Source organism: Pristiophorus japonicus, chromosome 2 (assembly GCF_044704955.1).
Source record: "Pristiophorus japonicus isolate sPriJap1 chromosome 2, sPriJap1.hap1, whole genome shotgun sequence".
NCBI lineage: Eukaryota > Metazoa > Chordata > Chondrichthyes > Pristiophoridae > Pristiophorus > Pristiophorus japonicus.
Window position 1 is genome coordinate 303,121,320 of NC_091978.1, and position 26,261 is coordinate 303,147,580.

A 26,261-nucleotide genomic window follows, 5' to 3' on the forward strand; every position below is an offset into this window, starting at 1 on the left:
GTCCTTCAAATCAGCCTGCTGCCTGCGCTGTGTGAGCCTATTCATGCCACCCTGCCCCGTCCTCTGCTGCTAACCATTTGTCTGTTCTGTTATATTTTGCAAAGCTTGAGACCAACCATGGACAAGGTTGAAGCCGATGCAGAAGATGATTCAGATGCGGACTAGCTTGAAGAGTTCCAATCCGACCTTCCAGACCAAATGCATGGGGGGAGAATGAAGTCCCCACTCTTGTACTCACTCTGGAGGAGTTGCTGGTGCCGCCCATTGAGGTGCAGTACCCTTTCCTGAGTGGTGCAAGTGTTGGGACATTTCATGGTTTCACACTGTCCGAGACTGCGGGTTCCAGTGGGGTGCAGCGAGCCTCAACCAGTGCCCCATCGTCCGAGACTGCGGGTCCCAGTGGGGTGCAGCAAGCCACACCCAGGGTGAGGAGGGGAAGGAGAGCTTGACGGCGTTCTCCTGAGATGCAGGATGCAACAAATGTGGTTCAGATTATGGCAATGAGCACTGACCTTAAGCAATCACTCCTGGACACCATCGGTGGGGTGAGTGTTGCGATATCAGGACTGTCAGGAGAAGTAACACCACTCTTGTCTGGGCAGATAAGGAATGGAATGTCACAGGTAGCTGATACACTGTCGGTGCACATGAGGGAGGCAATGTCAGAGGTAGTTGAGACGCTGTCCGGGCACGAGGGAGAGAATGTCGGGGTTAGCTGCTGCAATAAGGGAACATGCCCAGACCCAGCGGCCATTGACGAAATCAACTGCCATTCCCTCTCCAATCGCCAGACCAGCCTCTGAAGAGGTCCAAGCCGGGCCTTCCACATAACTGTCTGCCCGCGCCCCCCCAACAAGAAGTGCGCATTACCAGAGATGCTCGAAAGAATAAGCTTGCTACCAACCCAAGAAATGCTGCGCCACCGCCAGTGGGCAAGGGTGATGTCACCAAGACCAAGCGCAGCATGCGGTCTTAGAATAAAGTGGAGGAGAGATGGGTGCAGCCTTTGTTTGCTGCTGTTGTAGTTATTATTGTTGTTACTGTTGTAACTGTTCTCAACTTAAAAGTTTTTTGTAAGTGATGTATATTTACAATTTTAAAAGTTTGTAAGTGATCTTATAGTTTGCAAGTGATCTTAACTGAATAGTTTATAGTTTGATACAAGAATGTTTTTATTAAAGTTAAGTTAAGTACAAACAAGTGTTAAAACTTTGAATAAAATATATTTTAAATTACAATTGAATCATTCACATTATTTGTTCCATTATTAACACAACATAACATTACGGAACAGGTCCAAACAGTAAACATAGTCCATTTGGAACAGTTACTGTTATATCTTGAATAAAGAGTCAGACTAGATACTGCAAGCTCAATGTAAGGTGTGACCGTAGTCCTTTATTACAGATCTCAGAGTGCCTCTTCAGCCTCTGAGGCCTCCTTTATATACACGTGCTCCCAAAGGATTGTGGGATCCCCTGGGACTCTAGGGGATAAGTCCTCTGGTGGTTAGACACTGTATTTACAGGTTTACATATATAACAACACTCCCCCCACCCCCAAAGTCAACAGTGTAACTATTTACAATGAGAATCAATCTGGGGCCTTCCTTTCCCTGGTTGATTGTCTTGGTGCAAGTGCTGGTTTTGGTTAGTCGTTTGTTGGGTCCTCGCTGTGCTGCTACGCAGCTGGCCTTGCAGGGCTGCTGGGGGTGGTGAGTCCTGCTGAGCTCCTGCGGGTGATGGGTTCTGCTTCGTGGTCAACCGCAGTGTCGGTTGCCACTTGTGTATGTGTTGGAGGGTCGAAAAAGGTGGAGTCTATTGTGGGTTGTTCTGGATAGTCTGTAAATCAGAGTTTGGTTTGGTCCAAGTGTTTCCTGCAGGTGAGTCCATTTGAGAGTTTGACCACAAACACCCGATTCCCCTCTTTGGCCAAAATAGTGCCAAGGAGCCACTTGGGACCTTGTCCATAGTTCAACACAAATACAGGATTATTTATTTCAATTTCGCGTGACACATTTGCGCGATCATATGTATTCTGTTGAAGCCGCTGCTCTCTACCTGTTCGTGTAGATCAGGGTGTACTAACGAGAGCCTTGTCTTAAGTGCTCTTTTCACGAGCAGTTCAGCAGGAGGGACGCCAGTGAGCGAGTGGGGTCTTGTGCGCTAACTAAGCAGGACTCGGGATAAGCGAGTCTGCAGTGAGCCTTCAGTTACCCTCTTCAAGCTCTGCTTGATTGTTTGAACTGCTCGTTCTGCCTGACAGTTGGACGCTAGTTTAAACGGGGCAGTTGTGACATGTCTGATCCCATTGCGGGTCATGAACTCCTTGAACTCGGCACTGGTAAAGCACGGCCCATTGTCGCTTACAAGGACATCAGGCAGGCCGTGGTCGCAAACATGGCCCGTAGGCTTTCGATGGTGGCAACGGACGTGCTTGCCGACATTATCACACATTCAATCCATTTGGAGTACGCATCTACAACCACTACGAACATTTTTCCCAAGAATGGGCCTGCATAGTTGACATGGAGGGCCAGGACCATAAATGTCCTGGGTGCATTGCTTAGCTGGGAACATGTACTACATTTGTTCATGCAGGACTCTTAAGTTTTCATCGATACCGGGCTACCACACGTGGGATCTGGCTATCGCTTTCATCATTACAATGCCTGGGTGGGTGCTGTGGAGATCACTGATGAAAGTGTCCCTGCCTTATTTTGGCACCACTACCCGATTACCCCATAGGAGGCGGTCTGCCTGTATAGACATTTCATCTTTGCGCCACTGGTACGGCTTTATTTCTTCCTGCATCTCTAACGGGACACTAGACCAACTCCCGTGGAGCACACAGTTTTTTTACTAAGGACAGTAAGGGGTCCTGGCTTGTCCAGGTTCGAATCTGTCGGGCGGTAACAGGTGATTGCTCACTCTCGAATGGTTCCATTACCATAACTAAATCTGCAGACTGTGCCATTTCCACCCCTGTGGTGGGCAATGGCAGCCTGCTGAGAACATTGGCACAGTTTTCTGTGCCTGGCCTGTGGCGGATGGCGTAGTTGTGTGCGGACAACGTGAGCGCCCATCTCTGAATGCGGGCCGATGCATTGGTATTTATCCCCTTGCTTTCAGAAAAGAGGAATATAAGCGGCTTCTGATCGGTTTCCAATTCAAATTTGAGCCCGAACAGATATTGACGCATTTTCTTTACCCCGTAAACACGCGCTAAACGCTTCTTTTTCGATTATATTGTCGGCCCTCTCGGCCTTAGACAGACTTCTGGATGCATAAACAACCGGTTGCAATTTCCCAAATTCATTAGCATGTTGCAATACACACCCGACCCTGTATGACGACACATCACATGCCAGTACCAAACGCTTACATGGATTGTACAACACAAGCAATTTGTTTGAAAATAACAGCTTCCCAACTTTCTCAAACGCATTTTCTTGGCTTTTACCCCATACCCATTCATCTCCTTTATGCAGTAAAGAGTGCAGGGGTTCTAACAATGTGCCAAGACCCGGTAAGAAGTTACTAAAATAGTTCAGGAGTCCTAGAAATGACCACAGCTCCGTCACGTTCTGTGGTCTCGGTGCATTCGTGATTGCCTCGTCTTCGAATCGGTGGGCCTGATGCCGTCTGCCGCGATTCTTCTCCCTAGGAACTCCACTTCAGGCGCCAGGAAAACACACTTCGAGCGTTTTAGCCTGAGCCCCACACGATTGAGCCGACTAAGAACCTCCTCCAGGTTCTGCAGGAGCTCGACGGTGTCCCAACCTGCAAACAAGATGTCGTCCTGGAAGACCATGGTGCGCGGGACCAACTTCAGCAAGCTTTCCATGTTCCTCTGGAATATCGCCGCGACCGATCGAATCCCAAACGGGCATCTGTTGTAAATGAAGAGACCTTTGTGCATGTTGATGCAGGTGAGGCCTTTTGATGATTCCTCCAGCTCCTGCGCCATGTAGGCCAAGGTCAAGTCAAGCTTCGTGAACGTTTTCCTTCCCGCCAGCATCACAAATAGGTCATCTGCCTTCGGTAGCGGGTACTGATCCTGCAGTGAGAAACGATTGATAGAATCTGTGGTGATTACAAAGTAACTGATGGTGCCGTCTCCCTTAAGGACTGGAAGAATCGGACGGGCCCACTCATTGAATTCGATCGGCGAAATGATGCCCTCCCGTTGCAGCCTGTCCAGTTCGATCTCCACCCTCTCTCTCATCATGTAAGGTAACACTCTTGCCTTGTGATGGATGGGTCCCGCCCCTGGAATCAAATGGAACTCCCTGATGCCTGGTTCGAACAGCAAGGGGAAACCCGTTTAGGACCTGGGCACGAGGTGTCGTCAAAGGACGAAAGCGCTCGCACGTCATCCCAGTTCCAGCGTATCTTTCCCAGCCAGCTCCTGCCGAACAGTGTGGGGCCATCGTCTGGTACCACCCAGAGTGGTAACTCGTGCACCGCTCCATTGTAGGAGACCTTTACGGTAGCACTGCCGATTACGGGAATCAGTTCCTTCGTGTACGTTCTCAGTTTAGGACAAATGGGAGTCAGGAGGCGGGAGCTCGGAGCAGCGCGAGTCCGGGGTCGGCGAGAGGCCTATAAAGGCCAGCGGGAGCTCGGAGCAGTCAGTCGAGGAGGCGGGAGCTCGGAGCAGCGCGAGTCCGGGGTCGGCGAGAGGCCTATAAAGGCCAGCGGGAGCTCGGAGCAGTCAGTCGAGGAGGCGGGAGCTCGGAGCAGCGCGAGTCCGGGGTCGGCGAGAGGCCTATAAAGGCCAGCGGGAGCTCGGAGCAGTCAGTCGAGGAGGCGGGAGCTCGGAGCAGCGCGAGTCCGGGGTCGGCGAGAGGCGTACCGGTGCAGCTACAGGGAGAAGGCAAAAAAACAAAGGTGACGTCACAGCCTAGGGGGTAAGTGATTGGCTGGTGATTGGTGAGTAGTTTTTCTTTTTCTTCTTATATTGGTCAGTAACTTTTAACATTGTTATTACCAGTTTAAGTGTATCTAAGGGTTAAGTCATGGCAGGAGAGCTCGGTCGGGTGTTATGCTCCTCCTGTACCATGTGGGAACTCAGGGACGCTTCCGGTGTCCCTGACGACTATGTGTGCGGGAAGTGTATCCGCCTCCAGCTCCTGACGGTCCGCGTTACGGAATTGGAGCTGAGGGTGGATTCACTCTGGAGCATCCACGATGCTGAGAATGACGTGAGTATCACGTGTAGTGAGTTGGTCTTACCGCAGGGAAAGGGTCCACAGCCAGATAGGGAATGGAAGACCAGCAGGAAGAGTAGAGCAAGGAAGGTAGTGCAGGGGTCCCCTGCGGTCATCCCCCTGCAAAACAGATACACCGCTTTGGGTACTGTTGAGGGGAATGACTCATCAGGGGAGGGCAGCAGCAGCCAAGTTCATGGCACCGTGGCTGGCTCTGCTGCACAGGAGGGCAAGAAAAAGAGTGGGAGAGCGATAGTGATAGGGGATTCAATTGTGAGGGGAATAGATAGGCGTTTCTGCGGCCGCAACCGAGACTCCAGGATGGTATGTTGCCTCCCTGGTGCAAGGGTCAAGGATGTCTCGGAGCGGGTGCAGGACATTCTGAAATGGGAGGGAGAACAGCCAGTTGTCGTGGTGCACATTGGTACCAACGACATAGGCAAAAAAAGGGATGAGGTCCTACGAAACGAATTTAAGGAGCTAGGAGCTAAATTAAAAAGTAGGACCTCAAAAGTAGTAATCTCGGGATTGCTACCAGTGCCACGTGATAGTCAGAGTAGGAATCGCAGGATAGCGCAGATGAATACGTGGCTTGAGCAGTGGTGCAGCAGGGAGGGATTCAAATTCCTGGGGCATTGGGACCGGTTCTGGGGGAGGTGGGACCAGTACAAACCGGACGGTCTGCACCTGGGCAGGACTGGAACCAATGTCCTCGGGGGAGTGTTTGCTAGTGCTGTTGGGGAGGATTTAAACTAATATGGCAGGGGGATGGGAACCAATGCAGGGAGACAGAGGGAAACAAAAAGGAGCCAAAAGCAAAAGACAGAAAGGAGATGAGGAAAAGTGTAGGGCAGAGAAACCCAAGGCAAAGAACAAAAAGGGCCACTGTACAGCAAAATTCTAAAAGGACAAAGGGTGTTAATAAAACAAGCCTGAAGGCTTTGTGTCTTAATGCAAGGAGTATCCGCAATAAGGTGGATGAATTAATTGTGCAAATAGATGTTAACAAATATGATGTGATTGGGATTACGGAGACGTGGCTCCAGGATGATCAGGGCTGGGAACTCAACATTCAGGGGTATTCAACATTCAGGAAGGATAGAATAAAAGGAAAAGGAGGTGGGGTAGCATTGCTGGTTAAAGAGGAGATTAATGCAATAGTTAGGAAAGACATTAGCTTGGATGATGTGGAATCTATATGGGTAGAGCTGCAGAACACCAAAGGGCAAAAACGTTAGTAGGAGTTGTGTACAGACCTCCAAACAGTAATAGGGATGTTGGGGAGGGCATCAAACAGGAAATTAGGGGTGCATGCAATAAAGGTGTAGCAGTTATAATGGGTGACTTTAATATGCACATAGATTGGGCTAGCCAAACTGGAAGCAATACGGTGGAGGAGGATTTCCTGGAGTGCATAAGGGATGGTTTTCTAGACCAATATGTTGAGGAACCAACTAGGGGGGAGGCCATCTTAGACTGGGTGTTGTGTAATGAGAGAGGATTAATTAGCAATCTCATTGTGCGAGGCCCCTTGGGGAAGAGTGACCATAATATGGTGGAATTCTGCATTAGGATGGAGAATGAAACAGTAAATTCAGAGACCATGGTCCAGAACTTAAAGAAGGGTAACTTTGAAGGTATGAGGCGAGAATTGGCTAGGATAGATTGGCGAATGATACTTAGGGGGTTGACTGTGGATGGGCAATGGCAGACATTTAGAGACCGCATGGATGAAGTACAACAATTGTACATTCCTGTCTGGCGTAAAAATAAAAAGGGGAAGGTGGCTCAACCGTGGCTATCTAGGGAAATCAGGGATAGTATTAAAGCCAAGGAAGTGGCATACAAATTGGCCAGAAATAGCAGCGAACCTGGGGACTGGGAGAAATTTAGAACTCAGCAGAGGAGGACAAAGGGTTTGATTAGGACAGGGAAAATGGAGTACGAGAAGAAGCTTGCAGGGAACATTAAGGCGGATTGCAAAAGTTTCTATAGGTATGTAAAGAGAAAAAGGTTGGTGAAGACAAACGTAGGTCCCCTGCAGTCAGAATCAGGGGAAGTCATAACGGGGAACAAAGAAATGGGGGATCAATTGAACAAGTACTTTGGTTCGGTATTCACTAAGGAGGATACAAACAACCTTCCGGATATAAAAGGGGTCAGAGGGTCTAGTAAGGAAGAGGAACTGAGGGAAATCTTTATTAGTCGGGAAATTGTGTTGGGGAAATTGATGGGATTGAAGGCAGATAAATCCCCAGGGCCTGATGGCCTGCATCCTAGAGTACTTAAGGAGGTGGCCTTGGAAATAGCGGATGCATTGACAGTCATTTTCCAACATTCCATTGACTCTGGATCAGTTCCTATGGAGTGGAGGGTAGCCAATGTAACCCCACTTTTTAAAAAAGGAGGGAGAGAGAAAACAGGGAATTATAGACCGGTCAGCCTGACCTCAGTAGTGGGTAAAATGATGGAATCAATTATTAAGGATGTCATAGCAGTGCATCTGGAAAATGGTGACATGATAGGTCCAAGTCAGCATGGATTTGTGAAAGGGAAATCATGCTTGACAAATCTTCTGGAATTTTTTGAGGATGTTTCCAGTAAAGTGGACAAAGGAGAACCAGTTGATGTGGTATATTTGGACTTTCAGAAGGCTTTCGACAAGGTCCCACACAAGAGATTAATGTGCAAAGTTAAAGCACATGGGATTGGGGGTAGTGTGCTGACGTGGATTGAGAACTGGTTGTCAGACAGGAAGCAAAGAGTAGGAGTAAACGGGTACTTTTCAGAATGGCAGGCAGTGACTAGTGGAGTGCCGCAAGGTTCTGTGCTGGGGCCCCAGCTGTTTACATTGTACATTAATGATTTAGACGAGGGGATTAAATGCAGTATCTCCAAATTTGCGGATGATACTAAGTTGGGTGGCAGTGTGAGCTGCGAGGAGGATGCTATTAGGCTGCAGAGTGACTTGGATAGGTTAGGTGAGTGGGCAAATGCATGGCAGATGAAGTATAATGTGGATAAATGTGAGGTTATCCACTTTGGTGGTAAAAACAGAGAGACAGACTATTATCTGAATGGTGACAGATTAGGAAAAGGGAAGGTGCAACGAGACCTGGGTGTCATGGTACATCAGTCATTGAAGGTTGGCATGCAGGTACAGCAGGCGGTTAAGAAAGCAAATGGCATGTTGGCCTTCATAGCGAGGGGATTTGAATACAGGGGCAGGGAGGTGTTGCTACAGTTGTACAGGGCCTTGGTGAGGCCACACCTGGAGTATTGTGTACAGTTTTGGTCTCCTAACTTGAGGAAGGACATTCTTGCTATTGAGGGAGTGCAGCGAAGGTTCACCAGACTGATTCCCGGGATGGCGGGACTGACCTATCAAGAAAGATTGGATCAATTGGGCTTGTATTCACTGGAGTTCAGAAGAATGAGAGGGGACCTCATAGAAACGTTTAAAATTCTGACGGGTTTAGACAGGTTAGATGCAGAAAGAATGTTCCCAATGTTGGGGAAGTCCAGAACCAGGGGTCACAGTCTGAGGATAAGGGGTAAGCCATTTAGGACCGAGATGAGGAGAAACTTCTTCACCCAGAGAGTGGTGAACCTGTGGAATTCTCTACCACAGAAAGTAGTTGAGGCCAATTCACTAAATATATTCAAAAGGGAGTTAGATGAAGTCCTTACTACTCGGGGGATCAAGGGTTATGGCGAGAAAGCAGGAAGGGGGTACTGAAGTTTCATGTTCAGCCATGAACTCATTGAATGGCGGTGCAGGCTAGAAGGGCTGAATGGCCTGCTCCTGCACCTATTTTCTATGTTTCTATGACTGGCCTTGAGGCCTTGCTACACCACAATTTATCGAAAGTCTTTTTGCTCATTATGGACTGGCTTGCACCCGTGTCCAGCTCCATGTACACTGGGAGTCCATTTAATTCAACCTTCAGCATTATCGGGGGACACTTCGTGGTAAATGCGTGCACCCCATATACCTCTGCCTCCTCGATCCGAGGCTCTGGTTCGTCGTGATCCACCGTGGATCTGTCCTCCTCTGCAACATGGTGGTTTGCAGGATTTGCAGCTTGCCTGCACATACATTGGAGGTGTCCCATTGTTCCACAACCCTTACAAACGTATCCTTTGAAGCGGCATGAATGGAAACGATGATCACCCCCGCAGCGCCAATAAGATGTTAATGGCCTTGTATTCACCACCCTTGATGGTGGACTCTGAGTCATCTGCGGACGTGCAGCTGCAGGCGTGTAAGTCCTGCTCTGTACATTTCGATTCAAAAACAACGTTACTTTGTTCACAGTACTTGCAGCAGCACTCGTATGCTGAGAAATTTGTTTGGTATTGTCACTGGTGGCGATAAATGCCTGGGCTATCGCTATGGCTTTACTCAAGGTTGGGGTCGCTACAGTCAAAAGTTTGCAAAGTATTACTTCATGGCCAATGCTAAGTACAAAGAAGTCCCTGAGCATGTGCTCCAAGTGTCCTTTAAATTCGCAATGTCCTGCAAGACACCTTAGCTCGGCGACAAAGCTCGCCACTTCCTGGCCTTCAAACCTCTTGTACGTGTAGATCCGATATCTTGCCATCAGAACGCTTTCCTTCGGGTTTAGATTTCCCGGACCAGTGTGCACAACTCATCGTACAACCTGTCTGTGGGTTTCGCTGGAGCGAGCAGATTTTTCATGAGGCCATACATTGGTGCCCCGCAAACGGTGAGGAGAATCACCCTTCATTTGACAGTGTTCACATCTCCTTCCAGCTCGTTGGCCACGAAGTATTGGTCGAGTCGCTCCACGAAGGTTTCCCAATCATCTCCCTCTGAAAATTTCTCCAGGATGCCCACGGTTCTCTGCATTGTTGCAGAGGGTTCCGTCATTTTTATCCCGTTGCCAGTTGTTATATCTTGAATAAAGAGTCAGACTAGATACTGAAAGCTCAAAGTAAGGTGTGACCGTAGTCCTTTATTACAGATCTCAGCATGCCTCTCCAGCCTGTGAGGCCTCTTTATAGGGATCCCTTGGGACTCCAGGGGATAAGCTCTCTGGCGGTTAGACATGGTATTTACAGGTTTACATACATAACAGTTACCACTGAGCCTTCAGGCAGCAAAGCGTTGACGGATGAGCTGCTAGCGCAAAGCTTGAGCAATTGTTAAAGAGGCACAATGGCCCGCCCTCCTCCGCTGTCATGCACATGGTTCAGGCAGTTGCATGGCTTCCTCGCCCACCTCCTCATCATCTGCATCTTCCTCCTCATCATCAGCCATTCTCACCTCAGGTGGGTCTTCTGCTACAAGCTGCTGTTGCCTCATGATGGCTAAGTTGTGCAGCATGCAGCAAACAACAGTGAACTGACTGACAATCTCAGGGAAGTATTGCAAGTAGCATCCAGAATGGTCCAGGCATCGGAAATGCTGCTTCAAGATGCAATGGTCCTCTATTATGCTGCGCGTTGCAATGTGCAACATGTATTCCCGCTCAGCTTCCATCTGGGTTACCCGTAGGGGTGTCATGAGCCAGGTGGCGAGGCCATACCCTTTGTCCCCAGCAGCCAGTTCTGCCCTTCTGGCGACAGCTGAAACATGGCAGATATAGCGCTCTCGCATAAGATGAAAGCATCATGGATGTTCCCAAGGTATCTTGCATCAACTGCCATGAAGCGATGCACGTTCATGGAGTGGAAGCCTTTTCTGTTCCTGTACATCTTGGAATCCTCCAAAGGTGCTCACAAGGCGATGTGGGTACAATCACTGCAGCCCTGTACCTTGGGGAAGCCAGCAATCCTGGAGAAGCCCACAGCTCTGTCACGCATTGCCTGGGCGGTCATGGGGAACGTTATGTGGTCATTCCTCTGGGCATCTCGTGCAGCAGTCACCTGCCGAATGCAGATATGTGTTACATGTTGAGAATTGGCGCACACATCCCCAGTTGTGACCTGGAATGATCCAAATGCATAAAATGAAAGTGTAGCTGTAACCTTTACTTCAACTGACAAAGCAATCCTCTTGAAGCTTCTAGGGTGCAGGTCTACTTTTATTAACTCATAGATCTCGGTTACAATTCTTTGCAGAAACGCAGCCTCACTCAGGGCAGTCTTAATATAGATACAGACTGCCTCACTTAGCCTGTCTTGATATACCCGACATGGCTAAGGCCTCCTGCCCATCATCCTACGTGCTAAGAGGTTCATCGGGTGATGCTGTCTAATCAATCATCTCCTCCGCAGCACCATCATGCAGAAGGTTTAGACGAGATATGGAATTGTCAATATTGCCCCCATAATTAAATTGTAGCTTTGTAACAACCTCAAAACAGCAGGACAAAGCACTCACATCTCTTCTTTCCTCTCTCTCTCTCCAAGGTGGACCTCCTAGTATGAACTACACCCTGGTCTGCGCATGCACAATATGTTTGCTTATAACATGAAGCTAGGCATTCAATGAAGACATTTGGGGCAACAAAGTCTAATGCAATTCTTGAATTTTTTTCAAAGTACCACCCCACCAGCCCTCCTCTCCACACCGGGCTCGAGTGTCGCAGCGTCGGTCGGCAGAATCGCTCCCTCACCCAGACACAGGCTCGGCTCCCCCCCAACTCCCGCGGTTCTTTTGAAGCTGCTGAGATGGACAGTATTGAGGATGAAAACAGAGCTTTTAGAAATTGCTAATTTATAGCCTTATGGTTCTCATCCTTTATATAAGAAATATAAGTGGCTGACATTTCAGTTCTGCCGGCTTCCACCCCTACCCCCACCCCCGGGCTTCTTTTGAAGCCGAGCCCCGAGCCCGGGCGAGGAAGCGATTCTGCCGGCCGACGCTTCGACACTCGAGCCCGGCGAGGAGACGTTGGGTAGTGGGGTGGTGCTTTGAAAAAAATCAAAAATTCAAGAATTGCATTCGACTTCCATTTGCTCCATTTTGACTTTGAAAAAAATAACATTTATTATGCATATTCTCTGCCTTCTTCACTTCCTCCAAAACTTCGGCTAAAAACAATGGCGTTGTTATGTGCCGATTTTGTAATGTGCGCTGATTTTTCTTAAGTGCCCAGAAGGTTTTTTGAGAGTGGTCACATACGCCGTCCTAGGAAAAATGTAAGTTGGCCAAACTTGCTTAAATCTCAAAGGCTGTGACCCAAAAAAATCATAGCTTGAAAAAAATTATATCTAAGTGAATTACGTTGGCACAGAAACTTTGGGGAAACTTTTTATTTACTCCAAAAAAAAACAGTGCACGCCAAAAAAACAGCACAGATAATTGGGGAAAATTATATCCAGTCATCCAGGGAGCTTGCTGTCTTTGGATGCCCTTCCTTTCCTAATTGTTGACGGGTGCTTTTGTGGCTGGAAGGCTGTTTCCAGTGGGGTTCCGCAGGGCTCAGTACTAGGACCCTTGCTTTTTGCTGTATATATCAATGATTTAGACTTGAATGTATAGGTTATGATTAAGGAGTTAGCAGATGATACTAAAATCGGCTGTGTGGTTGATAATGAAGAAGAAAGCTGCAGACTGCAGGAAGATATCAACTGGTCAGGTGGGCAAAACAGTGGCAAACGGAATTTAATCCAGAGAAATCCAAGGTAATGCATTTTGGGAGAGGGCCAACAAGGCAAGGGAATACACATCAAGTGGTACGACACTGAGAAGTATAGAGGAACAAAGAGACCGTGGAGTGCATGTCCACAGATCTCTGAAGGTAGCAGACCAGGTAGATAAGCAGGTTAAAAAGGCATACGGATTACTTGCCTTTCATCGTCATCATAGGCAGTCCCTCGGAATCGAGGAAGACTTGCTTCCACTCCTAAAGTGAGTCCTTTGATGGCTGAACAGTCCGATGCAAGAGCCACAGACCGCTACAGGTGGGTCAGACATTCATCGAGGGAAGGGGGGGGGGGTGGGGTGGGACTGATTTGTCGCACGCTCCTTCCGCTGCCTGCGCCTGACCTTTTCACGATCGCGGCGTTGAGATTCGAAGAGCTCAACGCACTCCCGGATGCACTTTCTTCACCTAGGGCGGTCTTCGGCCAGGGACTCCCAGGTGTCAGTGGTGATGTCGCACTTCACCAGGGAGGCTTTGAAGGTCCTTGTAACGTTTCCGCTGCCCACCGTTGGCTCGTCTGCCATGAAGGAGCTCCGCAATTGCTTTTGCTTAGGGAGTCTTGTGTCTGGTATGCGAACTATGTGGCCTGCCCAGCGAAGTTGATCGAGTGTGGTCAATGCTGGGGATGTTAGCCTGGGCGAGGACACTGATGTTGGTGCACCTGTCCTCCCAGGGGATTTGCAGGATCTTGTGGAGACACCGTTGGTGATATATCTCCAGCGACTTGGGGTGTGTCTTCTGTACATCGTCCATGCCTCTGATTCATTTAGGAGGGCAGGTATTACTACAGCCCTGTAGACCATGAGCTTGGTGGTAGATTTGAGGGCCTGGTCTTCGAACACTCTTTTCCTCAGGCGGCCAAAGGCTGCACTGGCGCACTGGAGGCGATGTTGAATCTCCGCATCAATGTCTTCCTTTGTTGATTAGAGGCGCTCGAGGTATGGGAAGTGGTCCACGTCGTCGAGGGCCGCGCCGTGAATCTTGATTACTGGGGGGGAGGGGGCAGTGCTGTGTGGCGAGGATAGGCTGGTGGAGGACCTTTGTCTTACGGATGTTAAGCGTAAGGCCCATGCTTTCATATGCCTTGGTGAATACATCGACTATATCCTGGAGTTCAGCCACAGACTGTGCGTAGAAGTTGGTGTCGTCCACGTACTGCAGCTGAACGACAGAGGTTGGGGTGATCTTGGACCTGGCCTGGAGGCGGCATAGATTAAACAGTTTCCCACTGGCTCTGTCGTTTAGTTCCACTCCAGCGGGGAGCTTGTTGACTGTGAGGTGGAGCATGGCAGCGAGGAAGATTGAGAAGAGGGTTGGAGCAATGACGCAGCCCTGTTTGACCCCGGTCCGGACGTGGATTGGGTCTGTAATGGAACCGTTGGTAAGGATCATGGCCTGCATGTCGTAGTGGAGCAGGCGAAGAATGTTAACAAACTTTTGGGGGCATCCAAAACGGAGGATGTCGCTCCATAAGCCCTCACGGTTGACAGTGTCAAAGGCCTTTGTAAGATCGAAAGAGGCCATGTATAAGGGCTGCGCTGCTCCCTGCCTTTTTCCTGCAGCTGTTGCTCTGCAAAGATCATGTCCGTTGTGCCCCGTAGGGGATGAAATCCGCACTGAGATTCCCTGAGGAGCTCCTCGGCCACAGGGAGAAGACGGTTGAGGAGAATTCTAGCGACAACCTTCCCAGTGGCTGATAGCAGGGAGATTCCCCTGTAGTTGCTGCAGTCAGACTTGTCCCCCCTTTTTAAAGATGGTCACGATCACTGCATCTCTGAGATCCCCCGGCATGCTCTCCTCCCTCCAAATGAGAGAGATGAGATCATGCATCAGCGCCAACAGCACCTCTCCGCCATACTTTAGCGCCTCAGCAGGAATTCCATCCGCACCCGTAGCCTTATTATTCCTGAGCTGTTTTATGGCTTTGCCTACCTCGTGCAACGTTGGGGTTTCACTGAGGTGGTGGCTGGTCACATGCTGAGGGATGGAGTTGAGAACACTTGAGTCAAAGGCAGAGTCTCAATTGAGGAGATATTCAAAGTGCTCCTTCCAGCGGGCCCTGATAGCCTCGGTGTCCTTGATGAGTGTTTCCCCGTTCTTGGCCAGGAATGGGGTGGGGCCTTGGGAGTTTGGACCATAGGTGGTCTTGATTGCAATGAAGAATCCTCGCATATCATGGCTGTCGGCCAGTTGTTGTATCTCCTGTGCTTTCTCCATCCACCACCTGTTCTGTAGGTCCCGGGTTTTTTGTTGGACCTCAGCCTTGAGCCGTCTGTAACGTTGGCTTGCAGCTCCCGAGTTGGGTTGTTGCTTGAGGCTCAGAAATGCTCTGCGCTTACGATCTATTAGTTCTTGGATCTCCTGATCATTTTCATCAAACCAGTCCTGGTGTTTTCTGGTTGAGTAACCAAGTGTCTCTTCATAGGCACTGGTTATGGTGACCTGGAGGGCAGACCAAGCGCTGTGGGCATTCAGCATCTCAGGGTCATCAAGGCGCGCCAGATTAGCTGCGAGGCGCTGGCTGTATAGGGCTCTCTCAGCTGGGTCTTTAAGTGCCCCCGGCATTAACTTTTTTGCAGCACTGTTTCTGCTGTCCCCTCTCTTTGGGGCTATGTTTACATAGATGATGGATCGGATTAGGTGATGGTCCGTCCAGCTTTCGTCAGCTCCTGTCATGGCATGGGTGATGCGCACACCTTGCGATCCCTGGCTCGGATGATGATATGGTCGAGCAGGTGCCAGTGTTTGGAGCGAGGGTGTTGCCACGATGCCTTGTATTTGTCCCTCTGGCGGAACAGGATATTGGTGATGAGGAGTTCGTGTTCTAGATATTTTGTCAGGAGTAGGGTACCGCTGGAGTTGGCTTTCCCTATCCCCTCTCTGCCAATCACGCCTCCCCAGAGGGCTGTGTCTTTGCCGACCCTGGCATTAAAGTCACCTAGGAGGATCAATTTATCGCCCGTGGGGACGCGGGGCAGGGATGTCTCGAGGTTTGAATAAAAACCTTCTTTAGCCTCATCCGTTGCATCAAATTTTGGGGCGTACGCACTGATGACTGTGGCGCATTGGTTCCGGGATAGGGTAAGTCACGAGATGTTCATTAACCCCGCAGGGGGAGTCTTTGAAGCAGTCGACCAGTTCATTTTTGACGGCGAAGCCGACTCCATGCAGGTGGCGTTCTGCCTCTGATTTTCCTTTCCAGAGTAAGGTGTAACCTCCACCATGTTCCTTGAGCTGGCCTTCCCCTGCCCGCCGGGTCTCGCTTAGGGCGGCAATCTCAATGTCAAAACTATGGTGGTGCGGTGTTCTGACCTGTTGCTATTGGAGTTGTCCATGAGGGTCCTGACATTCCAGATCCCGAACTTCATATTAGCGAAGTGGAAGATGCCGGTGCATGAATTCTTTTAACATGGGGTGGCCGCTGTACACCGGCAACCACACGGGCTTAGCTGAGCAAGGTCTTGGTCCAGGGGTCCACGACGACTGGAGAGCAGACACTGCTGTATAAGCCTAATTGCCTACGGCGAGGTGTTGGCCGCAAGCTAGGCGCCGAGTAGCGCCATTGATGGTAGATGGCCCGAGGCTTGTTTGGGAGGCAGGCATTAGAAAAGTCAGCTGTCCGCTGGGGTACTGAGGGATGTTTTGGAAAGTTTCTTCCAAGGTTAAAAATTTCCCCAAAGGTTTCCAAGTTGTTTTAAAAGTTTGAGTTTAAAAGTATTTCCGAATTATTAAAAAGAAATTACATAGGTTGATTGAAGGTTTAATAAATAGATAAAATTGAAAAAGTTGATAAAAAAAAGTCTAAAATGTAAATCAAGTTGTTTAAAAGTTAGAAAAAAAAAAGAAAAAAGTTCTCCAAGTTGATTAAAAATGTAAGAGTTTTCCCGAATTGTTTAAGAAGTTTAAAAGTTGATTAAAAGTTTTAAAAATTGAGTCCCTTCGGTCAGTTCAATGCCAGCCCCGGAGTCCCTTCGTTTGGTTGAACACTGGCCTCGGAGTCCCTTCGGCCGGTTCGATGCCGGCCCCGGTACCGAATGTTTCAGTCGCCGCAGGAGGTCCAACTGGGAGGCCCAAGTCACGAGACTGCAGTACAGGGCAGGACACAGGGGCTGGAATCACCACCACATCTGCTCTCTCCCCTGCTCCCGGGCAGGGTCTGTCCTCCGCTCCCGGGAGGGGGAGGGAGGTCTATATGTAGATTAAAGTCACCCATGATAACTGCTGTACCTTTATTGCATGCATTCAGAATTTCCTGTTTGATGCCAACCCCAACCTCACTACTGTTATTTGGTGGTCTGTACACAACTCCCACGAGTGTTTTCTGCCCTTTGGTGTTCCGCAGCTCTACCCATACAGATTCCACATCATCCAAGCTAATGTCCTTCCTTACGATTGCGTTAATCTCCTCTTTAACCAGTAACACTACCCCACCTCCTTTTCCTTTCTGTCTGTCCCTCCTGAATATTGAATACCCCTGGATGTTGAGTTCCCAGCCTTGGTCACCCTGGAGCCATGTCTCTGTAATCCCAATTACATCATATCCGTTAACAGCTATCAGCACAGTTAATTAATCCACCTTATTACGAATGCTCCTTGCATTGAGACACAGAGCCTTCAGGCTTGTTTTTTTAACATTCTTTGTCCTTTTAGAATTATGTTGTAATGTGGCCCTTTTTGATTTTTGCCCTTGATTTCTCTGCCCTCCACTTTTCCTTATCTTCTTTCTATCTTTTGCTTCGGCCCCCATTTTATGTCCCTCTGTCTCCCTGCATAGATTCCCATCCCCCTGCCATATTAGTTTAAACCCTCCCCAACAGCACTAGCAAACACTACCCCAAGGACATCGGTTCCGGTCTTGCCTGGACTGGAGAATTTTAGCTACGAGAAAAGATTGGATAGGCTGGGTTTGTTTTGTTTGGAACAGAGGAGGCTGAGGGAAGACCTTATTGAAGTGTATAAATTTGTGAGGGGACTAAATAGAGTAGATAGGATGGACCTATTTCCCTCAGCAGAGGGGTCAACAACCAGGGGGCATAGATTTAAAGTAATTGGTTGAAGGTTTAGAGGGGATTTGAGGGGAAATTTCTTCATTCAAAAATAAGATATGAGGGGAAATTTCTTCACCCAGAGGGTGGTGGGGGTCTGGATCTCACTGCCTTAAAGGGTGCTAGAGGCAGAAACCCTCACCACATTTAAAAAGTACTTGGATGTGCATTTGAAGTGCCGTAACCTACAGGGGTAACGGACCTAGAGCTGGAAGGTGGAATTAGACTGGATAGCTCTTTTTGGCCGGTGTGGAGACGATGGGCCAAAATGGCCTCCTTCCCTGCTGTAAATTTCTTTGATTCTATAATTCCCCCTCATGGGAATGTGTCTAATGTGTACCTAAACTATTTCCTCTTTGATGGCTCATTTATTGTTTTACCTGCCAATCTTTGATTCCAATCCACCTGGGCCAGATCCCTTTTTAACTCACTGAAATTAGCCGTCCTCCAGTTGAGTATTTCCAGGTTTGATTGCTCCTTGTCCTTTTCCGGAACTACTCTGAATCCCATGACATTGTGATTACTGTTTCCCAACTGCTTTGCCCACTGAAACATGCTCCACTTGATTCCCCTCCTTCGTCGTTGGGCTGGAAACATACTGATCGGGCATGTTCTCTTGTACATATTTCAGGAATTTCTCCCCCTCTTTTCCCTTTACACTGCTATTTTCCCAGTCTATATTAGGATAATTGAAGTTCCCCATTATCATTACTTTAACTTCTTGCATCTTTCTGCAATTTGCCTGAAAAATTGTTCTCATCTCCTTCCCACTAGTTGGTGGCCTATAGTGTACACCCAACAGCATAATAGTTTCTCCATTGTGCCTTAATTTTAACCAAATAGTTTCTGCATTGACCCCTTTACATGATCCCTTTCCTGCGCTGTAACAGTATCTTTAATCAATATTGCCACCCCATCTCCTTTTTTTCTTTCCCCATCTTTCCTGAATACTTTGTAGCCAGAAATATTAAGTGTCCATTCCTCCCCTTGTTTAAGTAGGTGCGGTATTGTGAAGGGGCCGCACACCCGAAAAGGATTAAAGGGAACATTGGTCCCAACCCTGTTGAGCTGCAACTCGTCCATCTTGTACAGGTCCTGCCTGCTCCAGGACTACTCCCAATGCCCCTTTTGCAACAGAGTTGCACCTTCTCCAACTCCAACCCCAGGCATAGTCTTCTCTAATACCTCATCTGTAAAAACTTCTCTCTCCCTAACATTAAATGCGTGGCAAGACGCTCACTTCAGCCTTGAGTATGTCGACCAATGTGCAGTTATTACAGATGAAACCCTGCAGAAACTGGGCATGAAAGGTCATAACGCACAAACTATTCCATCCTTGTACAACTTTAAAGTTTGAAGGTTATTTGAGTTGGGAAAAAATAACTAAGGAGAATAGAAACAAAAAAGACAAACCTGCTTCAATTTTCTTCATCTTTTCCTCACATATCTGTGCGACTGAATAAAGATGTCAAGTGCATAGACATGATGAATTCACCATAGTGGTATTGACAAAGAGATATGCTTGGACAATGTGGGAATGGTCTCTTTTCATGGATGGCAAATTTACTCTAAAGGTCACTGTGAATATCATTTCTGATCAGCATTTAAACTCACACCTCTTTACTAAGATTTCAGCAATCTAAAGTTGTAGCTAAAACACTGAAAATAGGTTATGTTTCCTTCCTTATTTCTTTTAGCATGATCCCTAGTCAATGTAGTAAATAGCATACATGCCTATCTAGGAAATTGGCAAAGCTTCAAAGCATCGACACAGCCCCCAAAAAGCTGACGGGCCAATAACAGCTGTAAATATAGGTCCTATGACACAAATGAGGAGTTAGACTAAACGTGCAGCTTTATTGTCATAAATTAAGTTGCAGGTAAACCCAACAGCTTGACTGCTGTACATAGCTTCTGCGGGGGAAAAACAATAAATAAACACAAGAATAACTGCAACTCTCAGAAACCACCAGCTCATCTGAAAACCTTTCTGCCTCAGGTTCGTGCACAACTAACAACAAAGACATCTGATTGACTGATTGGTTGGATAATGTGATTAAAAGCAATCTGATTGTGGTTGGCACAGACACCAATGCTCCTTATATCTGCCGTTCCTGCGCAGCCCGGGACTGGCTTTTTCAATGTAAAGTTTTGTGAATGGGCCATGCAACCCCCAAAAATAAGAGTTAACATCACTAACCCCCTCCAATCCCTGTGAAAAAAATGCTTTTTTCTTTTATACAACACTAACAAACTCATTTTTTTTAAAGAAAGAATTCTCAGGATGTGGGTGATTCTGGCAAGGCTGCATTTATTACCCATCCCCAGTTACCCTGAGAAGGTTGCAATGGGCTTTGTCCTTGTGGTGAAGATACTCCCACCATGGTGTTACGTAAGGAAATCCAGGATACTGACTTAATGATGATGACGGAATCATCATGCGTGTTCCAAGTCAGGATGATGGGTTACATGGATAGGAACTTAGAGGTGATCCCACAACATTTCACCTCATAAGTATCTTGTTGTTAGAGATCACAGAGGTGGGAAATGCTGTTGAAGTAACTGCTGCAGTGCATCTATAAATTATACATAATGCAATCACAGTGTACTAGTGATGCTGGGGCATGGATACAAGTCCAGTGGTACAAGGGCTCAAAGCACTGGAGAAGCACCGCCTCCACAAGATCCTGTAAATCCATTGGCAGGACAGACGCACTAATGTCAGTGCTCTCGCTCAGGCCAATGTCCCCAGCATCGAAGCACTCACCACGCTCGATCAGCTCCTTTGAGCGGGCCACATCGTCCACATGCCCGACACGAGACTCCCAAAGCAAGCGCTCACCGCGGAGCTTCGACACGGCAAGCGAGCCTCAGGTGGGCAGAGAAAACGCTTCAAGGACACCCTCAAAGCCTCCTTGACAAAGTGTAACATCCCCACCGGCTCCTGGGAATCCCTGGCCCAAGACCGGCCAAAGTGGAGGAAGAGCATCCGGTAGGGCGCTGAGCATCTCAAGTTCTCTTTGCCGAGAACAAGCAGAAACCAAGCGTAGACAGAGGAAGGAGCGCGTGCCAACCCAGGCTCCCCAACCACTGTCTGCTCCACCTGTGACAGAAACTATAGGTCCCGCATTGGACTTCTCAGTCATCTGAGAACTCACTTTTAGAGTGGAAGCAAGTCATCCTCGACTCTGAGGGACTGCCTATGATGATGACAGGGGCCAATCGTGCAAACTGCTCTGTCAAGGATGGTGTTGAGCTTCTTGAGCATCTGCACCTATGCAGGCGAGTGGTAAGCATACATCACACTCCTCAATTAAGCCTTGTAGAAGGTGGAAAGATTTTAGGGGTTGAGAGACTATCCAGCCTGATCTTGTACACATTGTTAAAATGGCTGATCCAGTTCAGCTGCTGGTCACTGGTGACCCCATAGATAGTGATGGTGGTGTAATTGATCATAAAGGGGAGATGGTTGGGGATTCTCTTATTTGAGATGGTTATTACCTAGCACTATGTGGAGAGAATATTACCTGTCAATCATCAACTGAAGTTTGGAAGTTATCCACATCTTGCTGTAGGCTGGCATGTAGAGCTTCATTATCAGAATTCTGAATGGAAAAGAACACTGTGGAATCGTCAATGAACAGCAGCAAGTCCTGATCTTATGATGGAGGGAAGGTCATCAATGAAGCATCCTAAGATAGTTGGGCGAAATACACTTCTGTGAGGAACTCTGGTAGCAATACCCTTGGACAGCGATGAGTGGCCTTTGACAACTACAACCGTCTTCCTTTGTGTCAAGTATTACTCCAACCACTCGAAGATTTTCCATTTGATCCCTTTTTACCTTAATTTTGCTAGGGCCTTTTGGTGTCATACTCAGTCAAATATTGCTTTGATGTTAAATGCAGCTACCCTCACCTTTCCTCTGACTTTCAGCTCCTGCATACATGTCTGGATCAAGGCCATAATGATGTCTGGTGCTGAGTTGCTCTGGCAGAAGCTATGAGCAGCAGCAAATAGATTATTGGTGATTAGGTGTTATTTGATGGCAATATTAATGACATCTTCCACCACTTCACTGAGGATTGGGAAAAGCTAAAGGGTGGCATTTAGCCAGGTTAGATTTAGTCTGTTTAATTTCTGAATAGCACAAACCTGGGAAATATTCCACACTGTTGAGTAGATACCAGTTTCATAGATGCACTAGAAATGCTTTGCTAGTTAGCTTTGGTGCACAGGTCTTCAGCTCTACAGCCGGGATGTTGTTATGTACCATAGCCTCTGCTGTGTCCAGTGCTTACAGCCACTTCTTGTCACATAGATTAAAACACTGACTGTCAGCATTTTAAGCTGTGACATAAAAAAAGTAGTTGTGTGCTTCTGAGGTTTTATTGTTCTTATTTTAACTTTTTTTGTTACTTTCTTTCAGGTGAATACAAGATGGTCCATCGGCACATCCTTTTATACTTCATTCTACACAATTGTGGCAATATTATTCCTATTTTTAAAAGTTCTGTTGTATTGACAACTGTGGTTGAACATGTATTCCAGTCAGAGGCACAGAGGAATTTATCATAGGAACATTCAGCCTCTTGAGCCTGTTCCGCCATTCAATTAGATCATGGCTGATCTGTATCTTAAATCCATCTACCTGCCTTGGTTCTGCAACCCTTAATACCCTTACCCAACAAAAATCTCTCAATCTCAGTTTTGAAATTTTTAATTCACCTCGGCTCAACAGGCTTTTTGGGGGAGAGAGTTCCAGATTTCCACTACCCTTTGTGAAATAGTGCTTCCTAGCATCACCCCTGAACAGCCTAAGCTCTAATTTTAAGGTAATGCCTCCTTGTTCTGGACTCTCCCACCAGAGGAAATAGTTTCTCACTATCTATCCAATTAACTCATTTAATCATTAGATCACCCCTTAATATTCTATATTCAAGAGAATACAAGCATTGTCTATGCAACCTGTCCACATAATTTAACCCTTTTATCATTCTGGTGAATCTACGCTGCACTCCTCCAAGACCAATATATCCTTTCCTGAGGTGCGGTGCCCAGAACTGAACACAGTGATCTAAATCGTATCTAACCAGAGCTTTATATAACTGTACCATAAGTTCCAACTGTTTATATTCCAGCCCCCTTGACATAAAGGCCAACATTCCATAATTTTTTTTGTACCTGTCCACTAGTCACACTTCTCCACACTGAACTCCATCTGCCACAGTTTTACCACTCAGTCTATCAATTTCCCTTTGCAACTTTCTGTCCCCATCTACATTATTTTATTTACTCTGCCACCTCATCATCATCATAGGTAGTCCCTCAAAACGAGAATGACTTGCTTCTTTCTCGCCAAAAAAGGATGAGTTCACAGGTGTTTCAATGAAGGATCTAATGTACAGGTCCTAAACTACATCCTGAGGGGTGGAAGATGACTGTGCATGGATTTTTTTAATGTGTGGTGGCCATTGCACACCAGCCACCACACGGGCTTGACAGAGTTAGGTCTTGGTCCAGTGGCAAGGGTTATCCAAGACGACTGGAGACCTGCATAGCTGCACGGACTCAGTGCGCACACATCACAATGTGGGCTGGCCTGTGCTGCCCCTGGACCCCTGGCCCCGAACTCGCGCCTCTCCTGGGCCCCGATCACATCCCTCCACAATCTCTCGCCGCTCCTGCTGTATCTGCCCACGCTCCAATCACCGACCTGGACCTTGATGACGTCACTCTTCGCTGCCGTCACACTCCTGCACCAGCTCGCGCTGCTCCCTGAAGTAGTATGCCTCCACGTTGCTCCCGGGCCGCAGCACCTCTGCTCCTTTTATGGCCCCGACCTGCTGCTGATGTTCTCACGCAGGTCGGGGCCTCCACGCTGATTTTGTGTCGTCAGCAAACTTACATATACGGCTCTCTATTCCTTCATCCAAGTCATTTATATATCTAGTAAAAAGTTGAGGCCCCAGTACAGATTCCTGTGAGACACCGCGAGCCACATTCTGCCAATTGGACTACATACACATTGAGGGGGAAATTGCGGTTGGAGGCTTCCTGCGGGCGAATGCCTCTGACCAAATTTTTAAAAAATAAAAATACCTGATGATCCCGGAGAAACGTAGGCTTGCACTCGGAGGCCTAGTTGCGCGTATGGGAACATGTCTTCCAGGTGCGTATGCGCATCCTGGAATCACATGGGCCTGGACCGCCAATCACTATGTAGTAATCTCATTGATAGTAATGGGAGCTCCGCTTTTCATTTTTTTTTAAATGAATAGAAATTGCATTAAATGAAATGTTTGAGAAAAATTTATTTTTAAAAATGTTTTAATAGTGTTAAAAAATAAACTTACCTTCATAGACAGGGTTTTTAATATACAAATAAGTAATATTTAATTTTTCTACATTTAAAACTCTTACGCTAGTAAAAGTAGGCTATACGCCTGTTTTTACCAGGTGTAAGAGCTTGAAGGACATTCGCTGGGCAAGAGCTGGATAAATTGCCCAAATCTCTATCCATGAACATCCTGCGGGGATGCAAAATTTTGACAGATGGCAAAAGCCGGTTCCCATTAGCGAGGCCTCTTCGGGTGCGTGTGCACATCGTACGCACCCGGAGAGGCTGCAATTTTCGGCCCATTATCCCTACTCTGTCTCCCACCTCCAAACCAATTCCCGACCTATGTCAATAGGTTGACTGCAATTCCATGTGCTCTCATTTTGTTAGCAGTCTCTTATGTGGAACTTTATTGAATGTCCTCCAGTAGTCCATATTAATAACATCTATAAACACTCCCTCATGTTCTTATTGTTAATGATTTTGCCAAAATGGCAACCATCAAATAAGTGGAAAACTTTAAAACAAATTTTTCCTCTGTAGATGCAATGCTGAAATTAAGGAGGATATTAAATATATTATTTTCCGTTGCTGCCTATTTCTGCTTTGCAGGGTTTCAAATTGAGGGCACATTTTCAAGTCCTCAGCTGGGGAAGGAAGAAAATGCAGATGCCTGATATTTCTAAATGCACTTGGAAATTGCTTAGCAGCAAGATATAATGATTTTATTACTGTGACAAAATAACTGATTATGCTATAGTAGGACAACTTTCAGTTTCCGTCCATAAAAAATTAAATAGCTGTAAACAACATATGTAATAACAAGGGGTTTTATTTTATAATAGGGGTACTTTTAACTTGACCACTGCATTGCATGGGATCAAAGTTAGGTTTCTCAGGAGGAAACAAAGACAATAGTTAAAACAATCTACACTGACTCACCAGATCGAGTGTTTTTATCTCCACGATTTTGTTGCTTTTTCTTCTTCTTTTGCTTCGCTTCTTTTTCCTTTTCATCATCACTGAAATCCAGAGCCTATTAAAGACCATAATCATTTGGTTTATGACTAATTCTTACATTTCATAGCTTCCTGACACACTTAGAAACGCAGTAATCAACCGCACATGGCTTTTAAATGAGACATCTGTGTTATCTAAAAAACCCTTAATCTCATTTTAATGACATTATTACTGCACTTGAACACTGAGCATAAGAACATTAGGCATATGGAGGATCAGTTACATAAACAAAATCTCTCAAAAGATGTGTATGGTATGATGTTTCATATTTGAAGTTTAAATCTATTACAGTACTATCATAACTGGAACTTAATCTAGTTTCCATCAACATGTACAGCTAAAAAAAAAATGCATTGGTCTCAGCAGTAACAGTCAAAAGAGTTGAAGAGTAGATCAATACAAGTCTAGTAGAAATTACATTTCACAGTGAAACACATCAGGGCAATTTTATTTTACATAAAATCTAAGTAGTTGGACAATCAGCACCCAATTTGTCTACATATAAAATTATTATATGAAATTAGTCACATTTGATTCCAATCCAAATACCAGGTAAATCTTTATCATATCAAGTCAATTAGCGGACCACCTGCACATTGTGCAAACAATATTAATAAAACCGTTAGTTCCCTGCTGATTCATTGAATTTACCTAGTGAGTAGCTTAGCAATGCAGAGCAGGAAAGTCCCAGGTTTGATCTCTAGTCTGTGCTGAATTAGCAGTTCTCAGCCTGGGCAGCAGTAAGGGCATTATAATTGACCTCAATATCCCTGGATTATAGAAGAAAAACCAATCAAGATTCCCATTCTTGATATTTCTAAAGCAACCATTGGTGGAAGTGCATATTTGTGGATTAATGGTCAAAACAGAGATTGGCCTTGGCTCTGATGTCCTTGCGAGTGAGTAACCTGTAGACAGTCACTGTCAAGGCTCAAGTAAGTAACGGCTACTTGGATGTGTCCTGGAAGACTACTGGCACACACTACCCAGCAAGGATGGAACGGAAGAAAATTGCGAGAAAGACAGGT

General features: G+C 46.9%; 1 protein-coding gene across 3 annotated transcripts in view; it reads right to left on the minus strand.

Moving 5' to 3' along the window:
* Positions 1-26,261, minus strand: part of naf1 (nuclear assembly factor 1 homolog (S. cerevisiae)) — a 348,207-nt gene that overhangs the window by 18,640 nt on the left and 303,306 nt on the right. For all 3 annotated transcript variants that reach the window (XM_070865108.1, XM_070865118.1, XM_070865127.1), the window contains exon 8: positions 25,156-25,249. In XM_070865108.1, the coding sequence (XP_070721209.1) occupies positions 25,156-25,249 (94 nt within the window). The remainder of the gene's footprint in view (positions 1-25,155; positions 25,250-26,261) is intronic.